The sequence below is a fragment of the Schistosoma haematobium genome, chromosome ZW (assembly GCF_000699445.3).
Source record: "Schistosoma haematobium chromosome ZW, whole genome shotgun sequence".
Classification (NCBI taxonomy): domain Eukaryota; kingdom Metazoa; phylum Platyhelminthes; class Trematoda; order Strigeidida; family Schistosomatidae; genus Schistosoma; species Schistosoma haematobium.
In genome coordinates this window covers 42,014,663-42,037,220 of record NC_067195.1, presented here as the reverse complement: position 1 = coordinate 42,037,220, position 22,558 = coordinate 42,014,663, and the positions used below count along the sequence as shown (strand labels likewise).

Below are 22,558 nucleotides of genomic sequence, written 5' to 3'. Positions count from 1 at the left end.
TCGATGACCCTACTTTTAAGTTAACCCAATTTATATGTGTAGCATTAAAGTCGCCTACTACAAGAGTTTTACCGTTGTTACACCAGGACTTAAGTTTTCTTAGGAGAAAATCATCTACTACACATTTCGGACTGCAATATAGTACAACTAATTCAATATCTTGCCGTCGACATTCCAACTTACATCTCACCAGTTCACATGTCCCTGAAACATGTGCTACTGTCTGAGCTAATCTTATGGTTAGGGTACTTTTCGTGTACAGAATAACCCCGCCTCCCCTACGGTTTAATCTGTCAGCCCTACTGGTTATGAAACCAGTCAACTGAATTTCACTATCTAATATTTCTGACGTTAACCAAGTTTCCGAGACAGCAATAACGTCCGGTTTTTCTTTATCCACCACTGACTTGGGCTCCGCCATTTTATTTGGTAGGCTGCGAGAATTTGTGTAGCATACCTTAAAGTCTGTGGAGAGCTTTCTCTTGCCACCCAGAGTGGCTTGGCGATCGTTTTCCTCTGAACTTTTACAATTTGAAAACCCTTAAGAACAAGGTTTCGTTTCACGTTTTGGCGACGTTCATTTGTTTCCGCTTCTGCAGCTCGTCTCTTAATACGATCAGCTAGGCTGAGATCCTTACGGACATATATTCCGGATCCTATCAGTTTACGTGAATTACTTAGAATTAGGTTCCTTTCTTCCACCGTGTTGAATGTAACCTTCAAGAGGCGGTTTTTCGGAGGACTTCCAGAATCCACCTTTTGTCGTATTCTATAAAGCTTACAAATACTGACTCCTGAAACTGTATCTGGTAGTAGTTTACTTAATGATGTCTTAGTATGATTGAGCTCCTGTTCAAATTTCGCCTTTGGTTCTTTATCTGAAGATTCTCTTATCTTATGAAAAATGACTGATCTCCCAGAGAGATCTGTCTTGTCACTCAGTGAGGATTTTTCTTCTAATAACATCTCTTCCAATGCCTCGCTGATCAGCTGCGTTTAGCCCACAGCCTTTTTCTTCCCATTTCTTTTTCTCCTTACTGAAGTCCATTTGTCACCAGTCAGGACAGCTACACCTGGACTACGTGGAACGGTGACAGTTTTATCCGGATCTTTTATTGCAACTTGAGGTGTATGACTGCCGATGTCAACATCAAGCGGCACTTCATTCCTCGTTAATGTCAACGGAGATTTCACGTTCCCGTCAACCACAGTCAGGTGTTTAACGGGTTCAGTAGCAGCACTTACTACACTGACACATACTTCTCCGTCAGTGCTCTTGTTATCAATGCTTCCGCCATCGTTTTTTTTGCAGGCCAAAGCCAATAGGCCCATAGCCTCCTGAATTAGTACCTTTTTATCCGTACAGCAGAACATACAAACCCAATGCGAGTTAGGCTTCGAGCATCTTTTGTAAGCCGTCGCACTTAGGCGTGTACACATTTTGTGGTACCACTTTTTACAATCGTCACATTGCATTCCCTCCTCCACTAGGTCGAGACACCTTAGAGGACATAGCAGGTGAGTAGAAAAGCCAAGAACGAACAAAATACCCGTGGCATACAGGTTTTCACACCGCGTCATCAATTCTTGGAACCTGCTGCCTGAAGCAGTGATGTCCGCACCTCCAGTTGACTCTTTCAAGAGAAGACTGGACACTCACAGAAGCATACTAGAAAAGGAATAACATAGGCCGTAGGCCTTCTGTCCTTACTACACAAATCTGAATCTGAACCATTTATATAGTTATTGACTATTGTATCGTATGTTGAAATTAAACTTTTGTTTTGTTACCGTGATGTTATTTAGTTAAAAATGTATGACAGACAAAAGCGAATTTTCACGTTTCAGGAGAAGACGGCAACTGATGAAAATTTGGGTCCAGGATCATATTATATTCAGGCTTCACTAACACCTGTGTGCGATGTTGGATATGCTCCGTTCGAGTCACTGACGGAAAGAAAATTAAATTTCAGCTTTTTAGGTGTTGAGGCATTCCCTTCACCAGCAGATTACTTTCCAAAACTACCTTCTGAAAAAGTCAAGGTAAAAGTACACATGACCTGTTTTTCTTCGTTAGAAAACCGTAATCATATTTCATAAGATTCATTTAAAGTTTTGCACAAAATAATCATGAAGAGTAGTAAATAGCATACCATATATACTGACAGCTATTTTCATCATGATACATTTAAAGTTATTCATCAATATCTATATGAGTTTCTTGCGCTTGTTTACAATTCTGGTCTTATGTTTTCCCTCAAAATTTCAAGTTATTTTGGAGAAATTCTCAAAACTCTTCGGGAGATATTGGGTTAAACTCGAACTTTTTAAAAAGATCCAGAGATTGTTCAATATACGTACATCGTAAAGGTTGTGTGTTTATGTTAACGTCTTTGAAACATGATTTTACATGGGATATGTATTCAAAAAATAACCTTTTATGTTAAAAATTTGTCTTGAAAGATTTGTAGAACTAAGAACTGAGAAAAAAAGCTTTTGAAACCTTACTACCATCGTTTTTTATCCTAGATACTGAAAAACTGATCCAAACAAATTATAGTCTATTAACTCGTCTTATGTTCAGTTTGGTTGCTCCTATTAATTTCTGTTGCACTGCAGTGTTATCGTATATTTGACAAACCCAGTTTTTAGAATGCAAAACTTATTTGCTTATTGCGGTTTTCAACAACTGTTTGATCGAAGTTATTCGTGTTTCACAATTGTAGTTTGCAAACTTTGAAATTTTAGAGAGTTTCATTTTGTAAATTGAAAAAAGAACGTATAAGCGAGAGTTATTTGTCCTGTTAAAGCTTTTACATAAACTCCTTCAAGTAGATTACATTCAACACACCCATAAATTATTTTCTTTGTCTCTTTGGCAAATGTCCAACGGATAATAATACTGTTGGTTCGTCCGTGTATTTTAATGTGGAAAATTTTCGGCATATTCATTTGTCGAAAATCACACTGATGGAAAAAGGGTTCTTTGGCGTACTTGTTTGTCTACTTTAAGCCTTAAGCATAGTAATCCAACAAAATGTGCATAATAATCCAAAAACTTTCGGCCACTATTTGAAATGCCCTACAATTATTCTTATCACTGGAGTATTTCTATACTACAAAAAATGGCCGTTCATTATTGCTTCCAAATAAAAAGAGCCATAAATTAACTATAACAATTTGAGTGGGAAACTCTGTGGTTAGATTCATAGAGTTTTAAATACTAAACTTAATTGATATTGTAGTCTACACTAGCGAAACTATTATTAAGAAGATTGCCCTTCACTTTTTAAAAGTATTATTCATCAAAATAATTTGAGTTACAAAAGGAGAAAAGGATTTACTTGTGTCGCAACCTTAGATTTTTGCTCCTTTTTATGGGAGTCTATCAACCAAGCTGGTCCTTAAAATGCCACCAAATGTGAGTTTGTATATCATCTGGCATATTTTCCAGGTGATTATTATATAAATAAACTGACTCATAACCATGTTTATGAGATGTAGTGAATTATTTCTTTTGGGGTACTCACTTTTGAATAATGCAAACGACTACCAGTAAACGAATTATCAGTTTGTCAGGTGGTTTTATACAAGCTGAACAGCATAAAGACAACTTTGTATGACAAACTTGTGGTTTGGCACTGATTTTATTAATAGTATAAACATTGATGGAGTAAATAAAGATGAGCTACAAGGATAAAACATAATTACTAGCAGCGAGTTTTCCTTAAGATTTTCGAATCATGAACTGACGTTATTTAACGTTTTATTATGAGTTAATTTTTTAGTTGTATGTTTGAGTAAATGTTCCTATATATAAGGCCTACTGGTGAGCATTAAATGGTGACATGGTGTTCTGATTAGTGAGAACGATACAGATTTTTGTCAAACTTCACTTGGTAGGATCTTTAAATATCAAATTTTTTGTTCAGAAATGTTGAAAAATGTGGGAAGTAACAGTTATATTTAAATAAATCTAACTAGGTGGCTGAAAATGGTTTTGATGAATTGCAAATCTGGAAACCATCAGTTTGGTTTTTGAAAGATTGAGTACCTGACTGGTGGGTTAATAGAAGGCCAGGAAATAGTAAAACATCATAAATCTCTTATGATTGCTATTGTATAAATTTCTATATTATTCGGAAGATGAGTTTGTGTCAGATTTGAAAAATGTTTAAATGTCCTGAGAATCATGAAGTAGGCTGTATGTAATAGATTATACGGAGCTGAATATTTCTTGTGACACTTTAGGGTTTACCTTTTACAAACTCTGGCGAGTCACTCTAGGGTTCTGATTTTGTTTTACAGATGATTGATTCTACGGAAGCACCTGAATTACAGAGCGTACAACTAGTCTGAAGTATCGACTGGAATTATCGAGTGCAACACAGTTAGTGAACATTAAAAAAGTTGAAGATAACCTAATCCCAAAGTTTTTAAAAATCGTTACTATTGTGAGTGAAAATCCGCCATTAGTAGTTATTATGAAAAGTAATAATATTTTGACGTTACAAATGTTCCCTATACATGTTAAGTCTTTATAGCATAGGATAATATTGAAAGTGTAATACATTCGTCTGAAAGTTTTTATTACCTGTTATCTGATAACATGGAGCCGTTGGGTTCGCAGTCAGAGGTTAGCGTTGCATTTCAACCGAACTTACGGAAACATTCCCTGTATTTTAATGTGGATGATAATAAACATTTTATTAATTACACAGAATTTTTAAACAATATTGCCCAATGAATTTGTATGTATCATTACCAAGGTTTGACTTGGTAATTTCGAGTAAACTGAGCATTGGCTAGATTGTTATAAATAAATTAATATATTTGTAATACTCCAATGAGTAGATAAACTAAATTTTATAATGATTCGTGACTCGTGTAAGTCACTTCTTTAGAGAATAACAAAATTAAAATTAATCCAACTTTAAGTAGCTCTTGTGTTGTTCCTTTGTACTACTTAAACTTGGATTAATTTTAGTTTGATTATTCATTCTCTGAAGAAGTGACCTACACTGAGTCGCAAAACGTCATGAAATTTAATTTTTCTACCAATTGGGATATTACAAATATATTAATTTATTTATAATACTGTCCAGTAATCAAAGTAAATAATTACCTTCGTTTAAGTCATCAGTTTAAAAGTATTAAATCGATCTTATTGTTTTTGAACGATCCATATTTCATACTTAACAGTATTTTCCTTTAGTTATTTTAGTGCGCATTCACGTAATTATAGGAATCTTATATTCTTTATTTTAATCATATTTCTGTTCTCTCAATCCATACAGGGATGTAGTTCCATTGCAAATAAGGCTAAGCGGTTTCCATCGTTTTACTCAGATGGACCAGGACCTGAAACATATAATATAGCATCAAAATGGGCGGGCAGAAAACCGGATTCGCATAGCCCTCTGCTTTCGGAAAAGGTTAAAAATCAGCTAGCCAGTGAACAACAAGACAGGAGAAAACGGTTAAATTATGTAAGTTGGTCATGCCATTATGTAAGAATATAAAAAAATAGTTACAAGTTGGACAGTTAAGTTAATGAATATTTGTTAAGTACTGGGTGGATTAGTAGTATATTTTTAATTTTCATATTTCTGGTATCCTCTATCAAATTACATATTGCGCTTGCCAACTCATGGTTATAGGGTAAACTTGAATTTCATTTAGTAGTAATTTTGATTTTTTTCTGGCTCAAATGTCAGTTTAAGACTGATATTTCTAATTGAGCCATCTGTTTATCACAACTTATCTTGACATCTCTCTGAATCGAAACAATAAGTGGGTTCAATGTCACTAGAAGACAGAATATGAGTCTTTTTTATCGGTTTACAGACACTAATAAGGTATATATTGTATACAGTTGTTTTGTTTAACTGGTTTAACTGATTGTTGAGATATATTTGATTATAATAAGTGGACGGTTTATCGAGCCTCCTTTGTGTCAACCCAGCCATAAAATATGTATACCTGTATAGGCTTTTTGTACAAAGAAAGTTTGGTCATCTTGGTTTTCTGTACAGTAATAAGTATGCTTTCAAATCAAACGTGACTTCTAAGCTTTCCATTACATTTTATATTATTTTCCTTCCCATATTTGTGTTCTTGTCAACTTCTTCACTGTGATCTGATATGAGATAAAAAATTTGGACAGATGGATATTTGTGGAAGAACTTAATTTAACCATAATCAGCCATCACAGATGGCGATGATATCATCTACAAGTGTTTTAAAGGAACAAACATTTTTAGCATAGTATGTAGTTAACTTGCTAATATTAGACACAGACATTTCGGTCAGTAAGGTTTCTAAAAGAGTAGGCATAGAAACACAGATTTGTTGGAAGTATTGACGGTAAAGTGTAAGATGAATTTTAGTGGATGGAATCAGCAAATTTTTGAATTGTAAGGATGAGATAGGATAAAGGTGGTCTTCAGAAATATGATTACGTCAGTTAGTCAAGGGCAACATGGATCCTGGCATGTGTGCATTGGTTCAAGCTCCTATGCCATATAAGCACAGTGAGATAAAACTGTCAGGTTTTATCCTAGAGTAGCAGAAGTAGTAACAGTATTAATGTTTACAGAAAGAATTAGGCACCGGAGATACTATTTGAGAAAATATAAACCAGTCTTCATGGACTGGTTCTGTGTCTTACTTTGGCCGACCCTGACTTTCTTTCATCCTTCTACACCAGCCATCATCTCACTCGATTAAGATTCACTACCTCATAAGTCGACCTGCCATACTCACTTAATACTTTGAGTCTAACCTTAATTGCCAACTTTACAGTGCTAAAATGTACGAACAATGCTTTGAAGAAACTTAGGATCGAATACTATTAACCTAAGAATATCCTTTATTTTTAAATACCACACTTCACAGTCCTAGAGTAGAACGGAATGAACTGGTGCACAGTAAACTCGTTCTTCAGTTAGCAGATGGATATCTCCCGTACTCTACAAGTAACATAAGTTTGCAAAAGCAGTTTACGTAGGGGGAGTGATCGTAATAATGATCTCAAAGTACCGAGTAAATAGAAAACATTCGTAGGTTACTGGTATTTAGCCAAAGGTGTCCTCGAAATACTGCTACCATATGTTGGGACCACCAAGTAAGCAGTGATGAGGATTTCGGGTAAAGATTAGAGATCGATTGATGAGGTTATGAATCTTTATTGACACAGATGATTGGGACATATCACATATGCCAAACCATCCCACACCTCGACACGCGATGTTGAGTTACGTGTTAATACGACTAAAAACTTTGCTGTGTGTACAATGCTGTCCTTTCATTTTGTCCTTATTTTCTTATATTTTTCATTGGTTTAATTTGACATGTTTATTTTTCCACATGTCTTGCAAATTTAGTATGTAATCAAATTAATCAGAATACCTTAGGTAATTATCATTCACAAGGCTCTGGTAAACTGCATTTTCTGCTGTATTACTTAAATACTTCAGATAGACTTCTGAAAGGAACTTATCTTCGTCTTAATTTGGAGTTTTGTAAGTAAGCTGTCTTTCAGGAATATCACAGACCATCATAAAATCTTTCCTTGTCAGCAAATGATTTCGAATCCTTAGAAATTTAGGTGATTTTTATAAAGACTCTCAACATTCCTCAGCTTTTGTTTCACAGACGTTATTTTCATGTGATAATTTTACGGATTTGCTAATGTTTATTTATGATGAGTCGTTGTAGGTCATTTTAGAGTACGTTAGAAAGAATACTTGTCTAATTAAGTAGACTATGAGATTCACTGTTATTTTTGAGAATTAGAATGATATATTGATAATTCGGCGTTTATTTTTGATCGACACGATTTATCTGCTGTTCTTAGTAATATCATGTAAGATTCCGATTTCCGTTATCTCAGAATGTTTATTGTTTAAAGCTAAATTGGATGTTCTTATTCACGGTGAATTCCGTTTCAGTATGAGGTAATCCCTGATGTTCGATTTCGAGATGTACCGAGCATACCTTCTGGTGACTTTGTGCATGGTTACGAAGAGGGTCTGGATGGTCGACTCCACCCCCAATCTGGACCAAAAAGGGATGTAACACTTGGCCCAGCGTTTTATGGGCCTACCAAAGACCCTGTTTTTACGCGGTATAAAGGTTGTGGTTGGTCAAAGAGTGTGAGTTTTGCTTTTCCGATTTTCATAACAATTGAGTTTTTTAAACCGTGCTTTTTAATTGTGAGATTTTAGTCTGATCACTCTTTGGTAGGTGAGTAATTCTAGGTTATCCAAGCTTAAATTTTACACTGTCGTACATTGTATATTCTTGTAGGGAATCATAATATTAATTTTAAATTTTATAACATTGATTTTATTAAACAGAAATAGAAGTTGTATAACAACATGAAACAGTCTTATTTAATTATTTCCTTAAAAATTTACGGCACTATTTTCTAATCTTCTACTTTAGCTAAGGGTCAATATTCTTTATTTAGGAAAGTGTGTTTACAAAACATTCTCCTATATTCCGCGATTTACATATAATAATCTACCGCTTAAACGATAGATTTAACCTTAAAAATAAATGAACTATTGTTTAGAAAACCTTTGTTTAATGAATATATAGCAGTAACCATAGTATTTTATATCAAAATAGAAATTTCAAGGGCAGTGTGCTCACACAGAATTTGATGAACGTCACTAAAGGTGTGTATGTAAAATATAGAAAGGCGAATTATAATGTAGTTATAATGGTGGGAGAATCATTCCCTTATTTTGTATTAAAAATATTTTTTTCTCTATATAATTTAAAGTTGGTAATACTTCAGGATTTTTTGGAGCCAATTTATGGATTACTACCAACTTCAAGTGACAATACATGGGAATATTTTAAAGTCTTAGTAATTGAGACTGAATTTCCACTGGTCATTAGAAGTAATACTGAATTATGGCCAACAGAATGTATTCAGATGCTTTTTAAAACAAAAACCAAATATCTGTCATTAACTCAACTTGTGACCGAAGGTCTTGGGTTCGAATCCAGCGTGAGGGATCGTGGATTCGCACTGACAAGGAGTCCCATATTGGGACGAAACTGCCGTTCAGTACTTTCAGGTTTTCAGTGGTAGTCTAATATCGATCGATTCACAATCTCAAAAACATAACAATCTCCACAACCCCATGTTGATGATTCTAGTTATCATCGGTTGTAAAAAGCTGGTCATTGTAAATTTGTCCAGTCATTTTTTCTATGAGTTACTTTTGTTTTCGGCAACTTTTTCTTCTTGCTATATTGTATTTTTGTTTCTATCTTTCAGACTTCAGGACGTTATCTACTACACAGAGCTTCAAATTCAGTTGGTCCAGGGCAATATGATCCTTATAATGATCCTTGGTTAAAACTTATTGAAACTGCTAGAGAAAGAAGTAACATTGAGGCTGAACATCCTTTGGCAGTCCCAAGATTCATGGATAAAGTTGTTCATGAATTGCACAAACAAGTATCTTCCTCTTTTTTCTAGATTTGGATATTTCCTAGTCTACTGACTCTTGGTATTTTCTAAGGATAACTTTGTGACGAGGATATTTCTACCAGGTTCTCAGTCATGATTCACACTTGTATTTTAAATGAGTTTACTTTTTTAAATAACATATGGATAAAAAACAATAAAATGATATTTAGGATGGCTTATTATCTACTTGGATAGACAATAGAAAATTCTCCGCAAACTACTGAAGTTTAGCCGTTGATACACAGTTATTCACTGTATGAGTTGATTTGCGAAATTAATTAAAAATATTCATTTAATATGTAATAAGTAATTTTAGCAAATGATTCTTTTTTTTTCTACGATCCATGCTGCCCATAATATTATTCTTCGGTCTCGTTTATATTGACTTACAAAAAAATTAGAAAACATAGCTAAAGTTTTGTTGAGTGCGTTACTTAACAGATCATCAATCACAGGTTTAAAAGAATCTTTTTTTGGTGGAACTATTTATGATACTTTTAGACATTAAGTAAACTTCATCACAAACTAGTAGCCTTCAGTTTTTTTATTTAATAAACTAACAGTAACAACTTGATTTATTTGTTTGATAGAACTTACTCCCGATTTGTTTGTACCAGTATTGTTATTATTAAATCAAAGTTTTTAATCATACACATATAGATTCGAAGTAATCTGTTGTCCTTACAATAATACGAAACATAACAATCGCAAACTTATTGTTTTAAATTTGGTACACAATATATATATATATATATATATATATATATATATATATATATATATATATATATGAGCATGCATTGATTCAGAGAATAGATTATCAACTACCTGACTCGTTAAAATTAAGACGATAATACAACATTGTGACGATGGTTAGGTATTTATATAAGACTGTAGTACTATCAAAACAAACGCTCACTACCTTTTAAATCCATAAGCCCATATTTGTGTCTTTTTTATGATAAATTCGAGGAGCTTAAGATAATAATGTTGAACTATCCCTTTTTATCCTGAAGCAAAGCTATAGGGTCAATGTAGTTTATGGGTTGAGAATATGAGTGTAATTTGTTGACAATCAAGCGTAATTTTAACTATCAATACTTCGTTATACAGAATATTTTGAAGATCAATGGTAGTTTATATTTACATAATAAGTTCATTGAGAAAACTAATTTATATTCGAAACTATAAATCGTTAATCCCAAATTATTGCTACAGCCAAACTAATCTGTTAAGAATTCCTGGAAACGTAAAAACAAATGTTTTCAGTTAATTAAATAGTAACATAAGTTATTAAATTAGAATAGATGAAATGAGGTTATCAGTGGAATCTAGCACGGGCATTTCATCCTATTTGAGACTAGTCAGCTGGATGTACCTGTATCCCAGTGTTGATGTTCACTCTGGCATTCCAACTCAACACTTTTAGTTTCGAATGTCTACGATTTATCCAAATAGTTACTGAGTCCACATAGACTCTCACAAGCGCAACGAGTATGAATTTTAATTCAGTTTGAAATGGTTTGAACTATCACGTTGTTGATATTTTGACTGAAATTCGATCAGTCTTAGTTGGCATATATGCATTCTGTGCGGATTGAGTCGATATATCCATTATGATACAAGTTTGTATTGAATAGCTTGAACATGTCTAGTAGCAGAATCAAAGACGCCTGTTTCGTCCTGTTTGGGACTCATCATATCGGTTGCACAGGTGAGAGGCTATATTATTTATGTAGCTATGTGAATAAGTCGTAGGCGTTTGAAGCAAAAGGTGTCGAGTTGGAATGTCGGAGTGAACATCAGCTCTGGGATTCAAGTACACCCAGCTGACTAGTCTCAAATAGGACGAAATGCTCATCCTAGATTCCACATTTCATCTGTCCTTACAAAGTTGTGTCATAATAGATATATTGAGGTAATCCGCACAAAATGCTTATATGCCAATTTAGACTGATCGAATTTCAGTCAAAATGTCTACAACGCGATAATCCATACCATTCAAATTCAGCAAAATTAGAAGATAAACATATTTATCTTCTAAAACAGTTATTAAATGTTATTTTAACGTATATATAACTGCTATATCATGACTGTCGGTGTTCACTTATTTTTTAGGTATCTGATAAGTTCTCGATTTCGATGTAGAACCAAATGCCTGACTAAAAATTGTCTCATAAAAATGATATACACTAAACAGTATGAAATGGAAGTAGTTGAAGATAATTTCTTTTTCATTTTTCTATTTTATACAAATATTACAATTCAATGACAGATTTCGCAAACTTTTGTTTGTTACCGATATTTCGAATTAAATTTTCTTTTACTTTTTTTGCCACGCAATAGAACTTCCCTAGTCCCTGTTCATACAACACAAATGACAAGCAAATATCTAAGGCTACTGCGGTGCAAGCGCCTTTTAATACTGAAGAGCAAGTAATTCGTTCTTAATTTGGTACAATGCTTACATAATAAATATAGTGTCAAAGTTTTCTACGTAATTGTGGTGGTTTCATTTCTTGTGGAGAATTTTCATTTTGATATATGTCATCTAACTGTTTCATTTTTTACTTCTAAATAATTCTGACTGGAATTGATATCTGTAAACGATATTTGACTACAATGGGTTCAACAGATTTGCTCAGAGTGTTAGTAATTAGCTCTAAGTTTTCGTAGCAGTGCTTTAATACCTATTCTTCGACCAAATTCGTGAAAAAGTACTTTTTTCTACCAGGTTTATAGGCAACTCATTTTGTTACATGCAAGTGGCTAAGTAGAAGTTTCAAGTTTTATTGATAGAGGATAAAAAATCTAAGCTATGTTGTGTGAAAACATGTGAGACATAATACTTAAAAACCGTTGTTGAAATATCTGACTCATATAATCCTTTCATTTTCTTTCTAATAATCTCAAAGCTGGAGGCAGAAAATTATCATTGATTTAACGAGGAACTACTTTTATTATTTTCCTGTTATTACTGTGAGGCAAACAACTTGTATAATGAGTGTATAGAATTATATATCTCTTTGACGAAATCATCAGTACTTAAAGACTGAGTTATCTTTTTTCACTTTCAGAGTCATCAATAAGAATGATCTTTCGTAACTATGGTAAAGTTCACTAAGAAATGTTTACAAAAGGTTTTTCAGGTTTACACATCATATCCATTATATATATAACATTACATTCAGTTTGCACATAAATTTAGTTGTCAAAATAGTTCATACTTCAAGATAAATCTTCTCATCTTACTACTGTTTATTAACAGCTTTTTATGTTTATTTTCGATCATTAATTTGATTTTTCACAGATCAAAAACTTCATTTTATTTCATATTTGTTAAGAGATTCAAGGAGAAAGTTATTGATACACCAGGACCAAACGCATATGACCCAAAAAGTGGTGCGATTTCAAGAAGGTGGTTAAGGCGTTTTCAACCTAGACCTTTTGATGCTACGTCTGAAAGGTTCACTACCCAAAGTGACGTAAGACCAGGTGAGTTTCAATATTCCAAACTCTACATCATGAAAGGGATGGACTTTGTAAGACTCAAACGTATAGCTATTTTCAAATAAGTTTTTATCACCATAGATCTATAGAGAACCTATAAAGTCGGTTTAGTCTATTTGATTATTTAGCCACAAATAGAAATCCGTTAAGTTATGTTAATTAAGGTGTTTATTTTAAATGGAACTATGATTTTTGTGCCATCTTAAATCTGGTCAAATTTTAAATGAAACTAACGGTAAGTAGAATTAAACAAATATTTGATAATTTCGGGGGTCAAGATGAGAATAATACAATTATATGAAAGGTTTTGATTTGTTTTCCTGACAGAAATAACCGTATTAAAGTTTAGAGTATGCTTGATGCTGTAGAAAGTTCCGTGTGATTGTTCTATTCTCGCTTTAAAAATGTGAATGTTGTAAGTATATTCTCTGATTAGGATTTTCATGCTATCTTACAAAGTTCCTAGGTTTTGATGTAGATGTTTATAGTTATCCATATGATTAGTCCCTGAGTGTTTTAGAAAAGCAGATTACTGCTATGTTAGCTTTTATGAACTGTTATAAAAAGGCAAAAATTGACATTCCACTATTCAGTTTATAAAAAACTGATCTTATCTTGTAAGTACCTCAGAAATCAAAAGAATGATTTCTAAGTCCTTTCACTGAAGTTCATGGAAAACGTAATTCGGTCTGCAGCATATCAATAACTTTCCAGAATTTATCTCATATATTGACCTTTTAGTGGCCCATTGATCTGATTCCGCTTTGATCAGGTGATGATGTTAACGGACAAAAAATGTCGGCTACTAACACATATAATTATCGATTTAATTCGCGTTAGAGAATAATGAAATAAAATAAGTCAAATACGAGAATAAATTTTGGATTTTTGGGTGCACCATACATTCATTGATTCAGACAGACAATCAAAGAAAGGAAGTAAAGAAGCAGACCGAAGAAGACAAGTGTGTCGATTCCATTCGGTCAAGCCTGACTCAATATTAGTAGTCAGACAAAATAAGCTAGACATGTGATCAATAAGATGAGCAATGGACACATCTACGCTCATACAAAAACAACAAGGGTTTTAAGTGATTAATTTACAAGGTCAAAATGTGACTCAAGAAGAATGAACAAATTGGTCTCTCCGGAAGCTAGAAGAACCCATGTGGGCTTGGCATGGTACTAGACACCACAGCATATATCATCTGGTGTGAAATAGCTAGTGGAAGGACATGAATATCGTTGAGACGATTTTCATCAAAATGAAGCCTATTCAAAATTTGAGTTAACGATTTCACAAGTTATACTTAGAGTATATATATGGTGTCAGAAATCGCCAAAACTTCAATTTTAATCTCTATGTTGTATACACACGCAATTTTTCAGCGAAATGATTTTTTTACTGAGAATTATTGAGTAGTTAAATAAGGTTACTGAAATTTTCAAGATTAAGTGTCCTTGTTATTTGGTGAAATTTTATTAACCTTTAGTTTGTAATTATTGAACGATCCTCTTGACCTTCTCCGTCAAAAGAAGTTAAACTCGATTTGAGTTTGCTTCGATCATATCTGATTGCTCACGAGATGACCCTGATGTTTTCAGTCAATCAGAACTTTAACTATCAATGTTATATTTATTAGTCTGTCATTATTAATAATGTCCTTTTTGCCATAGTTATTTATTTGGCTGTATTATTATAGATTTTTCTGTCAGTGTAAGTAAACTTTTTCTTCAAAATTTTGTTAAACCGTTTAATAGTAACTAATTAAACATGAGAATTTATAAATGGTTTTCAACGTCCATTAGAAGCATCTAGAGTATTTTTGTCCATGGAATTAAAACTGAGCAGTTCAAGAAAATTTGGCACTAGATACTCTATTTCGACCTTATGATCAGTGTAACACTCAATGAGAAGTTCTTGAATGAAGTAAATTAGTGAATGTACTTAGTAAAAGTATGACGCAACTTGTTAAGTAGGCGTAGGAAAGAGATTTTAAGATTATTTTATTTAATGAGCTGTGATTGTCATCAAAAAATGTAAAGAACCTTTAGGAGGGGTGAGCTTCCTTATGTCCCTAACCTCCCGATTTTGGTAAGCATACAAAGTTAGATGTAGCACTCGGTTTTTGTGTGGATGTTTAAAGATTGTATTCAGCACATAGATACTGGTATCTATGATTATGATAGCTTTCAGTCCTAAAAGTTTTAAACAACGTTGTATCGAACAGCAGTTCCCTTCCAGGTTTATCAAGGACATTTATTCTTATTGAACTCATCCACTTTTTGGAATGACTGGCTTGTTGGTACTACTCAGTTATTAAACGCTTTTCAACAATCTACTAATTATGTTTTAGTTTTTAATGAGGGACGTTTTATTAGGAATTTTATGTCACTTACCTGTAACGCTTTGCGTGAAGTTGGCTTAACCATACTCAGCCTCTTCATTCGATTGTCCCTGGATTGGAAAAGTATAATGTGTCATCAACTGGTTCATTCTGATTTCTGTGGTCCAGTTATTTTACCAATTTTATGTTCCTTACTAATGACTGTTGAAGATGGTATCAAAAGATTATAATCATGTAAATAAAAATCTTCATTAAGTTTATAATATCATAGTAATTAATAGGTGATCTTGAGAAAACCATTTTGAAATTGTTGGATATACAGAGGAAATACAGTTTTTCATTTGGATGAAAGGAGATACATAAATTCCATCCATTACAACTAACTTTTCATAAAGCAGATTATAACAGCTTGTTGTTATAGTAAATGCCTTCCCGTGGTGATGACGCTTACTAAATAGAAATTATGATATGCAGATCAATTTGCGAAAAAGATAAGGTGATGCTTTTGCAAGAGTCTATGAATTTACACGATGTTTTACGATAATGGCTTGATATTAAAGTAAAGACTTGTGGTAATAGTTATGTAGAAATGAAACCTAAAATCGTCTTGACCAAAATAAATAAGAGAGAACATTTGGCTACTCATGAGTAGTTAATTATTAAAAATATTAAACTTGTGTCAGTTGTCCTTCGTTTCTGAAAAACAAATAGCCTGAATCAACAAAATAGGTGGATAACTCCAGAGTGTCATTATTTCTCTAGGTGAAGGTAGTAAATGACCACATTTTGCTTAGTTACTGACAGTTTAAATTTATAGTTTTAGTTGATTTAAGCAACTGAATGATTGTAATTTTGAAACAAAAGGATATGTAGTCCACATAACAAGGTAGCTCCAATACCTTATCCAAAAAAAAGTTGAAAGACTTTAGATCTCTCTAATTCTATGTGATTTAGAAGCGCACAACAAAGTATTGAAAACACACAGAAATCAGTGAAGGAAATGACTCTTTAGGATGAAGATATGACACTAAATTATTGGATCTTGGTGAAAAGGCATCAAACAACAACTGAATTATCAAGATGACTTGATTTAATTTGTTGGTTTTTTAGATTTTAGAATAAACGTTTTTAAATCATTTGGAGTTGTCAACTTCTGCTCATCAAGTAAATAACAAAGGATTAAAGTAAAATCACATAGGTAGATTTGAAGTTTACTCTCAAAAAAGTACCTTTATTTAGTTTTGGTAGTTAACACCGAGATATTTTGAGGAAATCTGTCTTGAAATTGAAATTTCAGTCACATTGGTCTAAGTGTGGTTGAATTGACGATTCATTTTAAAAATTAATATGGGTTAATCATAAATAGCAACTGAAACAATGCAGACTTGTGTTTTGGTTAATCCTTAGTGATTTACTGTATTTTAAAATACACTTCTTAAAATTAGAGACTAAACAACAAATCATTAATACATCTATGAGTTAAAATGTATTTGCTAAGATATTTATAATATTAAAAGCGTGAAGACATTACGATTGTACTGTTAGATATGTCATTAAACGCCTTATCCAGTTACGTTTCAATAAAATCTTCAAATTATAGAACGGAAATCATCAAATTAAATAAAACACGTGTTTTTATCTGACACTAAATTTTCTTATGCTGAATTACTTTAAATGTATGTAAATCCGTTAGCTAATGTATATCATGGAGTTTTATAATTTTATCTAATTCAGTATACCTTAACAAATACAGCTATGATATCACTTCACTTACCAAATACAAGTTAAGTATCAGAAGGGGTTTTGTGGAGATTGTAGTAATTTCAACAGTTGAGATCATGAATCAATTGAAGCTAGACCACCATGGAAAATCTGGAAGCACCAGATGGCCGTTCCGTCCTATTGAGCGACTCCTCAGCAGTGCTCATCCACGACCCGCCCCGCGGGACTGGAACCCAGGACCTATCGGTGTCGCGCCAGGCGCCTAACCAACTAGACCACTGAGACGACATCCAACGGTGTTAATGTCTAACTTCAACTAATCCACGAAATTGAGCGACACAGCCACCATTGTCATCAGTGAGTTACTACCTCACAACTGACCCGGTTGAACTCTAGCTTCAATTGACTCATGATCTCAACCGTTAAAATGAATACAAGTTTGTTGATATATATATATATATATATATATATATATATATATATATATATATATCGTCATATCACTGTATAAAATATTGGTGATATGAAATTACGTTTTTGCTCTTTTTTGCTAAGAAATTATTTATTTTTAATTCAGTTATAGCAGATAGATAACACGACAACTTAATTTCATTTGTTAATAAGCGATTTCATAAGAATGACATTTTTGTAATTTTTACTTAACTAGCTGTATACATATATATACATATAAACTGTATCCATATGTGAATAACACTGTTTATTGTAAACATGTCTATCTAGGTATTTCATGTGGGGTAGAAAGTGCAAACTATAGGTTAGCTCACCTTCCTACCAGTTTAAATAAATAATTCTGTTTCTGAAAATAATTTTAGATTAAAGTCACTTAATGGGAAAAATTTTAACTTCGTAAGCACATCCAGTAGTTGGTTACAGTAAGAAAGTATTCTGGCTCATGGAGTTATGGTTGAAACATATGTATCAGTCCAACTTCTCGTGGGAAGCTAGTTATTCATCGCATATAAAGTTATAACAAAGAGCCCGGATCTACATGACTTATTCACTGCGTAATTACTCTTTTTTGTTGCTTATCAGTCAGTCAGTAACAACGTAGAACTTCGTACGTACGTACATCAGTTCGAGTTGCCACACCACATTAGCACAGAGATGCAGTTGTCGATTCAAATCCCGTAGTGGTAGAGGTAATAAGAGTATAATCAGTAATAAGGAAGATTAGGGATTGGAGATGTTATTTAAAGAGTATAATTCAGTGAAATAAATTTGTAAAGAGGAAAAAAAGGGACATGAAGAATTCAGAAGATTAGAATTTGGGAAAACACAGAGAGTGGATGCACCTGCGCCATTGCAAACGATTTTGAGCCATGTCATTCAGGGTCTCTAACCATCGGTTGCTATCATCTCGCGGTCCCCAACCAGGTAGTCTACACCTACCAACATGCTTCAGTTCACTTGTCAGTGACTTCATGGATTTGTGCCATGTTTTGGTTTGGCCGCCCCTAGCTTTCTTCCAACCTACTCCTATACCACTGAACATAGCACGTCGAGGCAGTCGGTCGTTGGGCATACGTAACACGTGTCCCATCCATCTCAGCTGATGAAGTTTCACTACTTCATCAATTGATTTGCCATCCTTACCTAGTACCCGTTTCCTAACAACTGTGTTACTTACTCGATGGTCCCATGATATACGAGCAATGTTTCGAAGACACCTATGATCGAATACTAGTAACCTATAAATATCCTCTACTCTTACCGGCCATGTTTCACAGCCATAAAGTAGGACGGAACGAACTGCTGCGCAGTAAACACGTCGTTTGGTTGATAGACGGATATCTCGCCTACGCCATAAATGACGCAAGTTGGTAAAAGCTAGTCGAGCCTTCTGTATCCGTGCTGAGATTTCGTCACACACCAAACCACAAGGGCTGATGAGACTTCCAAGATAAGTGAAGCGGTCGACACACTCAACTACTTCACTCCCTATCACTAGTTCGGGTGTCGATGTAACCCAATCCTGAAGCAACATTTTGCATTTCGAGGGAGAGAATCGCATGCCGAACATGCTTGCACTGTTGCTTAGAGTGGTCAGAAGACTCTGCATTTTGTCAGCGTCTTCACCAAATAAAACTATGTCATCAGCATATTCTAAGTCAACAAGTGAACCTCCCGGTACAGATTCAACCCCTGGAAATTTAGATGAGGAGAGTGTTATCTCTAAAAGTACGTCGACCACAAAGTTGAACAAGAATGAGGAGAGTGGACAGCCCTGACGAACACCACTTGAGGCAATCAATTCTGATGACAGTTCGCCATAAGCTCTTACTCTACCAGTTGTGTTTGAGTAGAGAGCCTTTATAAGGTTAATGTACTTCTTTGGTACTCCTTTCAGTGACAAACACTGCCATAGAACCTCACGATCAATAGAGTCAAATGACGCCTTAATGTTGAAAAATACTACGATTGTGGGGCGTCTGAATGTGTGTCTGTGTTCTAGAACCTGACGTAGTGTGAATATCTGATCTATACAACCACGTCCAGGTCGAAAACCGGCCTGGTTTTCTCTAATCTGCTCTTCACGAGCTTTGATTAGGCGTCGAAGTATTATTCAAGCTAATATTTTAGACACTATATTAGTCAAACTGATTCCTCTGTGATTGTCACAAGAGGACTTTTGTCCTTTCTTATAGACTGGCACAATCAGTGATTGAGACCAGTCAGATGGGATTACGTCCAGTTCCCAAATTTTACCTAAGACCTCGGTTAATCTCACTGCTAATACTGGACCACCATCCTTAAAAATCTCAGGAGTAAACCTGTCAGGGCCTGCTGCTCTACCACCCTTCAGATTTCCTATGGCTTTTTCAACTTCGTAAAGGGGCAGAGGACTTACATTAACTTGCCATTCAGGTTGACTAGAGATCGTGGGAAACCGAAGTGTGGCCGAAGGCCAGTTGAACTGATCCCTAAAGTGTTCTGCCCATCGATCCAATCTCCTGGATTGAGAATGAATAATATGTCCACCTTTCTCTGAGATTGTTTCGCTAACGGTCGGGTTCCTAATTCCGGTTTCCTTAACGAGTCTGAACAATTGTCTGCTATTACCTATTGCCGCTGCCTTTTCCATCTCTCTTGCTTTCGCTACCCATCACTGTTCGCGATCATTGCGTAGACTTCTTGTCAGCTTGCGCTTAAGTTGACTGCGCTCTTCATTATGTTCAGAGCCAGGTGGAATGAGTTTCCGAGCATCTATCAGTGCGATAGATGCTGCTGAGACCCAGTGTTGCTCCCTAATCTTCTGGTTTACCTTACTAGCAGATATCACTGCTGTTCCCACAGCTTTTCGGATATCATTCCATGCTGCATTGGGGTGGGCATCACATACATGGCTGCCTAACTGTTTTCCTAGTTGTTCCTGAAATATACTCTTAGATTGACTATCATTAAGTAGGCCCCTAAGAGGTTTCTTCGCAGCGTCTTTCCTACGTCCAGTAAGACGCAGACAGATACGCGCTCGTACTAGAGCATGATCTGAATCTAAGCATGTGCTCCAGAATAAGCGACAGTCTTCTATCGAGCCCCTCCATCGGTGGCTGATAGTGATGTGATCTATTTGGGTCCAACGTTGGGACGAATTAGGAGGTCGCCATGTTAAAAGATGTTTTTCCTTATGCTTAAAGTTAGTATTTGCAAGGAACAGGCGGTTATCTGAGCATAGCTGCAACAGACGGTCGCCATTATCTGTTCTTTGAGTCACGACACCATAAGATCCACCTAGGTGTCTTTCCCTATCGCTTAGTTTACCTACTTGAGCATTAAAGTAACCGGCCACTTTTCGGAGAAGGTCCGAAAGCTTTCTGTAAAACTCATCTTTTACATCATCTGAGCTGCAGTCAGTGGGAGAATAGGCAGAGACGACGAAGAGGCAACGACGAGTGGCCCTATCTTTTCGGATCCTTGCTGTTCCGTTCAGTCGGACAGCGCACAAACGACTGTCTACTGGGATCCACTCTAGGGGAGTTAGTCCTGCCCTAGGACTCAATGCTATACCTACGCCGGCGAGGCCACGGGAAGCAGAATCAGGGCTTCCAGATACACGAAGCGTAAATCGAGTCGGTTCTTTATTTTGGCATGGTGAGGTCAAATTAATGACGCTACTTTGATCCTGTATGCGTGTTTCGGAGACGCAGCACACATCGATGGCGCGAGATTCTAAAGTCCTAGCTAAGGAAGCCTGCTGTCCTATTTGGCACAGTGTTCGTACGTTAAAAGCTCCTACGTGTAGTTTAGAGCGTGGTTTCAGGAGACCAGGAATAGCGTTCCACGTACTCGAATCGCTTGCCCTAGCGGTGCGAGGTGATAAAGAGACGTGAGGAGGGTTGGTCATGGAGATAAGAGAGGTATTAGGAGGTGTAGGAAGGATTTGAATGTGACCAACTTGGTCTCGTGTGCTGTTACGGGTATGAGGGCTGATGTCACTTCCCGGCTGCCCACACCGTGGAAGGGTATTTCTTAAGGAACCTGAGAAGGAAATTGGATTAGTGTTGGTCTTAACGACCTGGGAGCGTGACCGCAGAGCCCAAGGGACAACTGCTTGAGGCCGGCCGCGCACGGCCTTTCTGTGGAAGGTTTTTGACGTGTTAGCTCCGTTCTTCAAAGGGCCTTACCGCCGGAGACGGAAATCCGTGAGGTAAGGTGAGGTGTGACATTTTTAGGGTCGACCTTTTCTAACCCCACCCCTCCTTGTGGGAAGGCAGCATCGCTGTCATGCTGGTTGTCCGAGGGAAACACCTTACTGCTGTCACACCTCTCTACAGTCAGCAGTACGACTTCGCCCTCAGACCTTGAGTTGCTGCTTTTAGTCTTACCGTTCACCAATCAACCTGCCTGGCATGGTAGAACCTACAGGAACATATGTTCCAGCCAATATAGCTCGGTTGGGTCATCACGATAGGCATGCCCGACCGCCGCGTCAAGGTAGCAGCTTCGGTCGGGTTGTTGCTTATATTTATTCAGTGTATAGTAGTAAAGATCAATAAATATGATGAAAGATATTGTCATGCTTAGGACAGCAGCACCCGTGCCAAAATATTGCCTTTAATGATTTCGTTTACTTAGGCTATACTGTTAAATTAAAATAACTTTAGTATTTTGTTATGCCAATTATTAAACCACAAGTTTTCGTCTGAAGAGTAGTAAAAGGGTAATTCAGCAAAACCTAAACGGTTCTAATTATTAAAATAACAAACTTGTGAACATGATTTTCAACAAAGGATATAAAAAAACATGAGGTGGTATGCGTCGTCGTTGTTTTTATTTTCCTGAGAACCATCATTTTATTTGATTTATTATAAATCATGAAAAGATGAGTACCAGACTAGTTCATAACTGAAACGTGTGGCTACACTAAGTTTACTCAAATGCAAAATGTTTTCAATTTTCAGTGTTATATTTTTTAAAGCATAAGAATATTGACCATAGATAAAACACATTTTTCTCATGGAATTTCCATT

The 22,558-nt window shown here is 35.4% G+C and overlaps 1 protein-coding gene across 1 annotated transcript in view; it reads left to right on the top strand.

Annotated features, from left to right (window-relative positions):
* Positions 1 to 1,812: 1,812 nt before the first annotated feature.
* The window catches only part of STPG2 (Sperm-tail PG-rich repeat-containing protein 2), a gene marked incomplete at both ends in the record, with an annotated part of 29,921 nt that continues 9,175 nt past the window's right edge, over positions 1,813 to 22,558 (top strand). Inside the window, 6 exons of the mRNA XM_012945365.2 lie at positions 1,813 to 2,043; positions 5,298 to 5,489; positions 7,953 to 8,156; positions 9,296 to 9,478; positions 11,837 to 11,926; positions 12,835 to 12,985. Of these exons, the coding sequence (XP_012800819.2) occupies positions 1,813 to 2,043; positions 5,298 to 5,489; positions 7,953 to 8,156; positions 9,296 to 9,478; positions 11,837 to 11,926; positions 12,835 to 12,985 (1,051 nt within the window). The remainder of the gene's footprint in view (positions 2,044 to 5,297; positions 5,490 to 7,952; positions 8,157 to 9,295; positions 9,479 to 11,836; positions 11,927 to 12,834; positions 12,986 to 22,558) is intronic.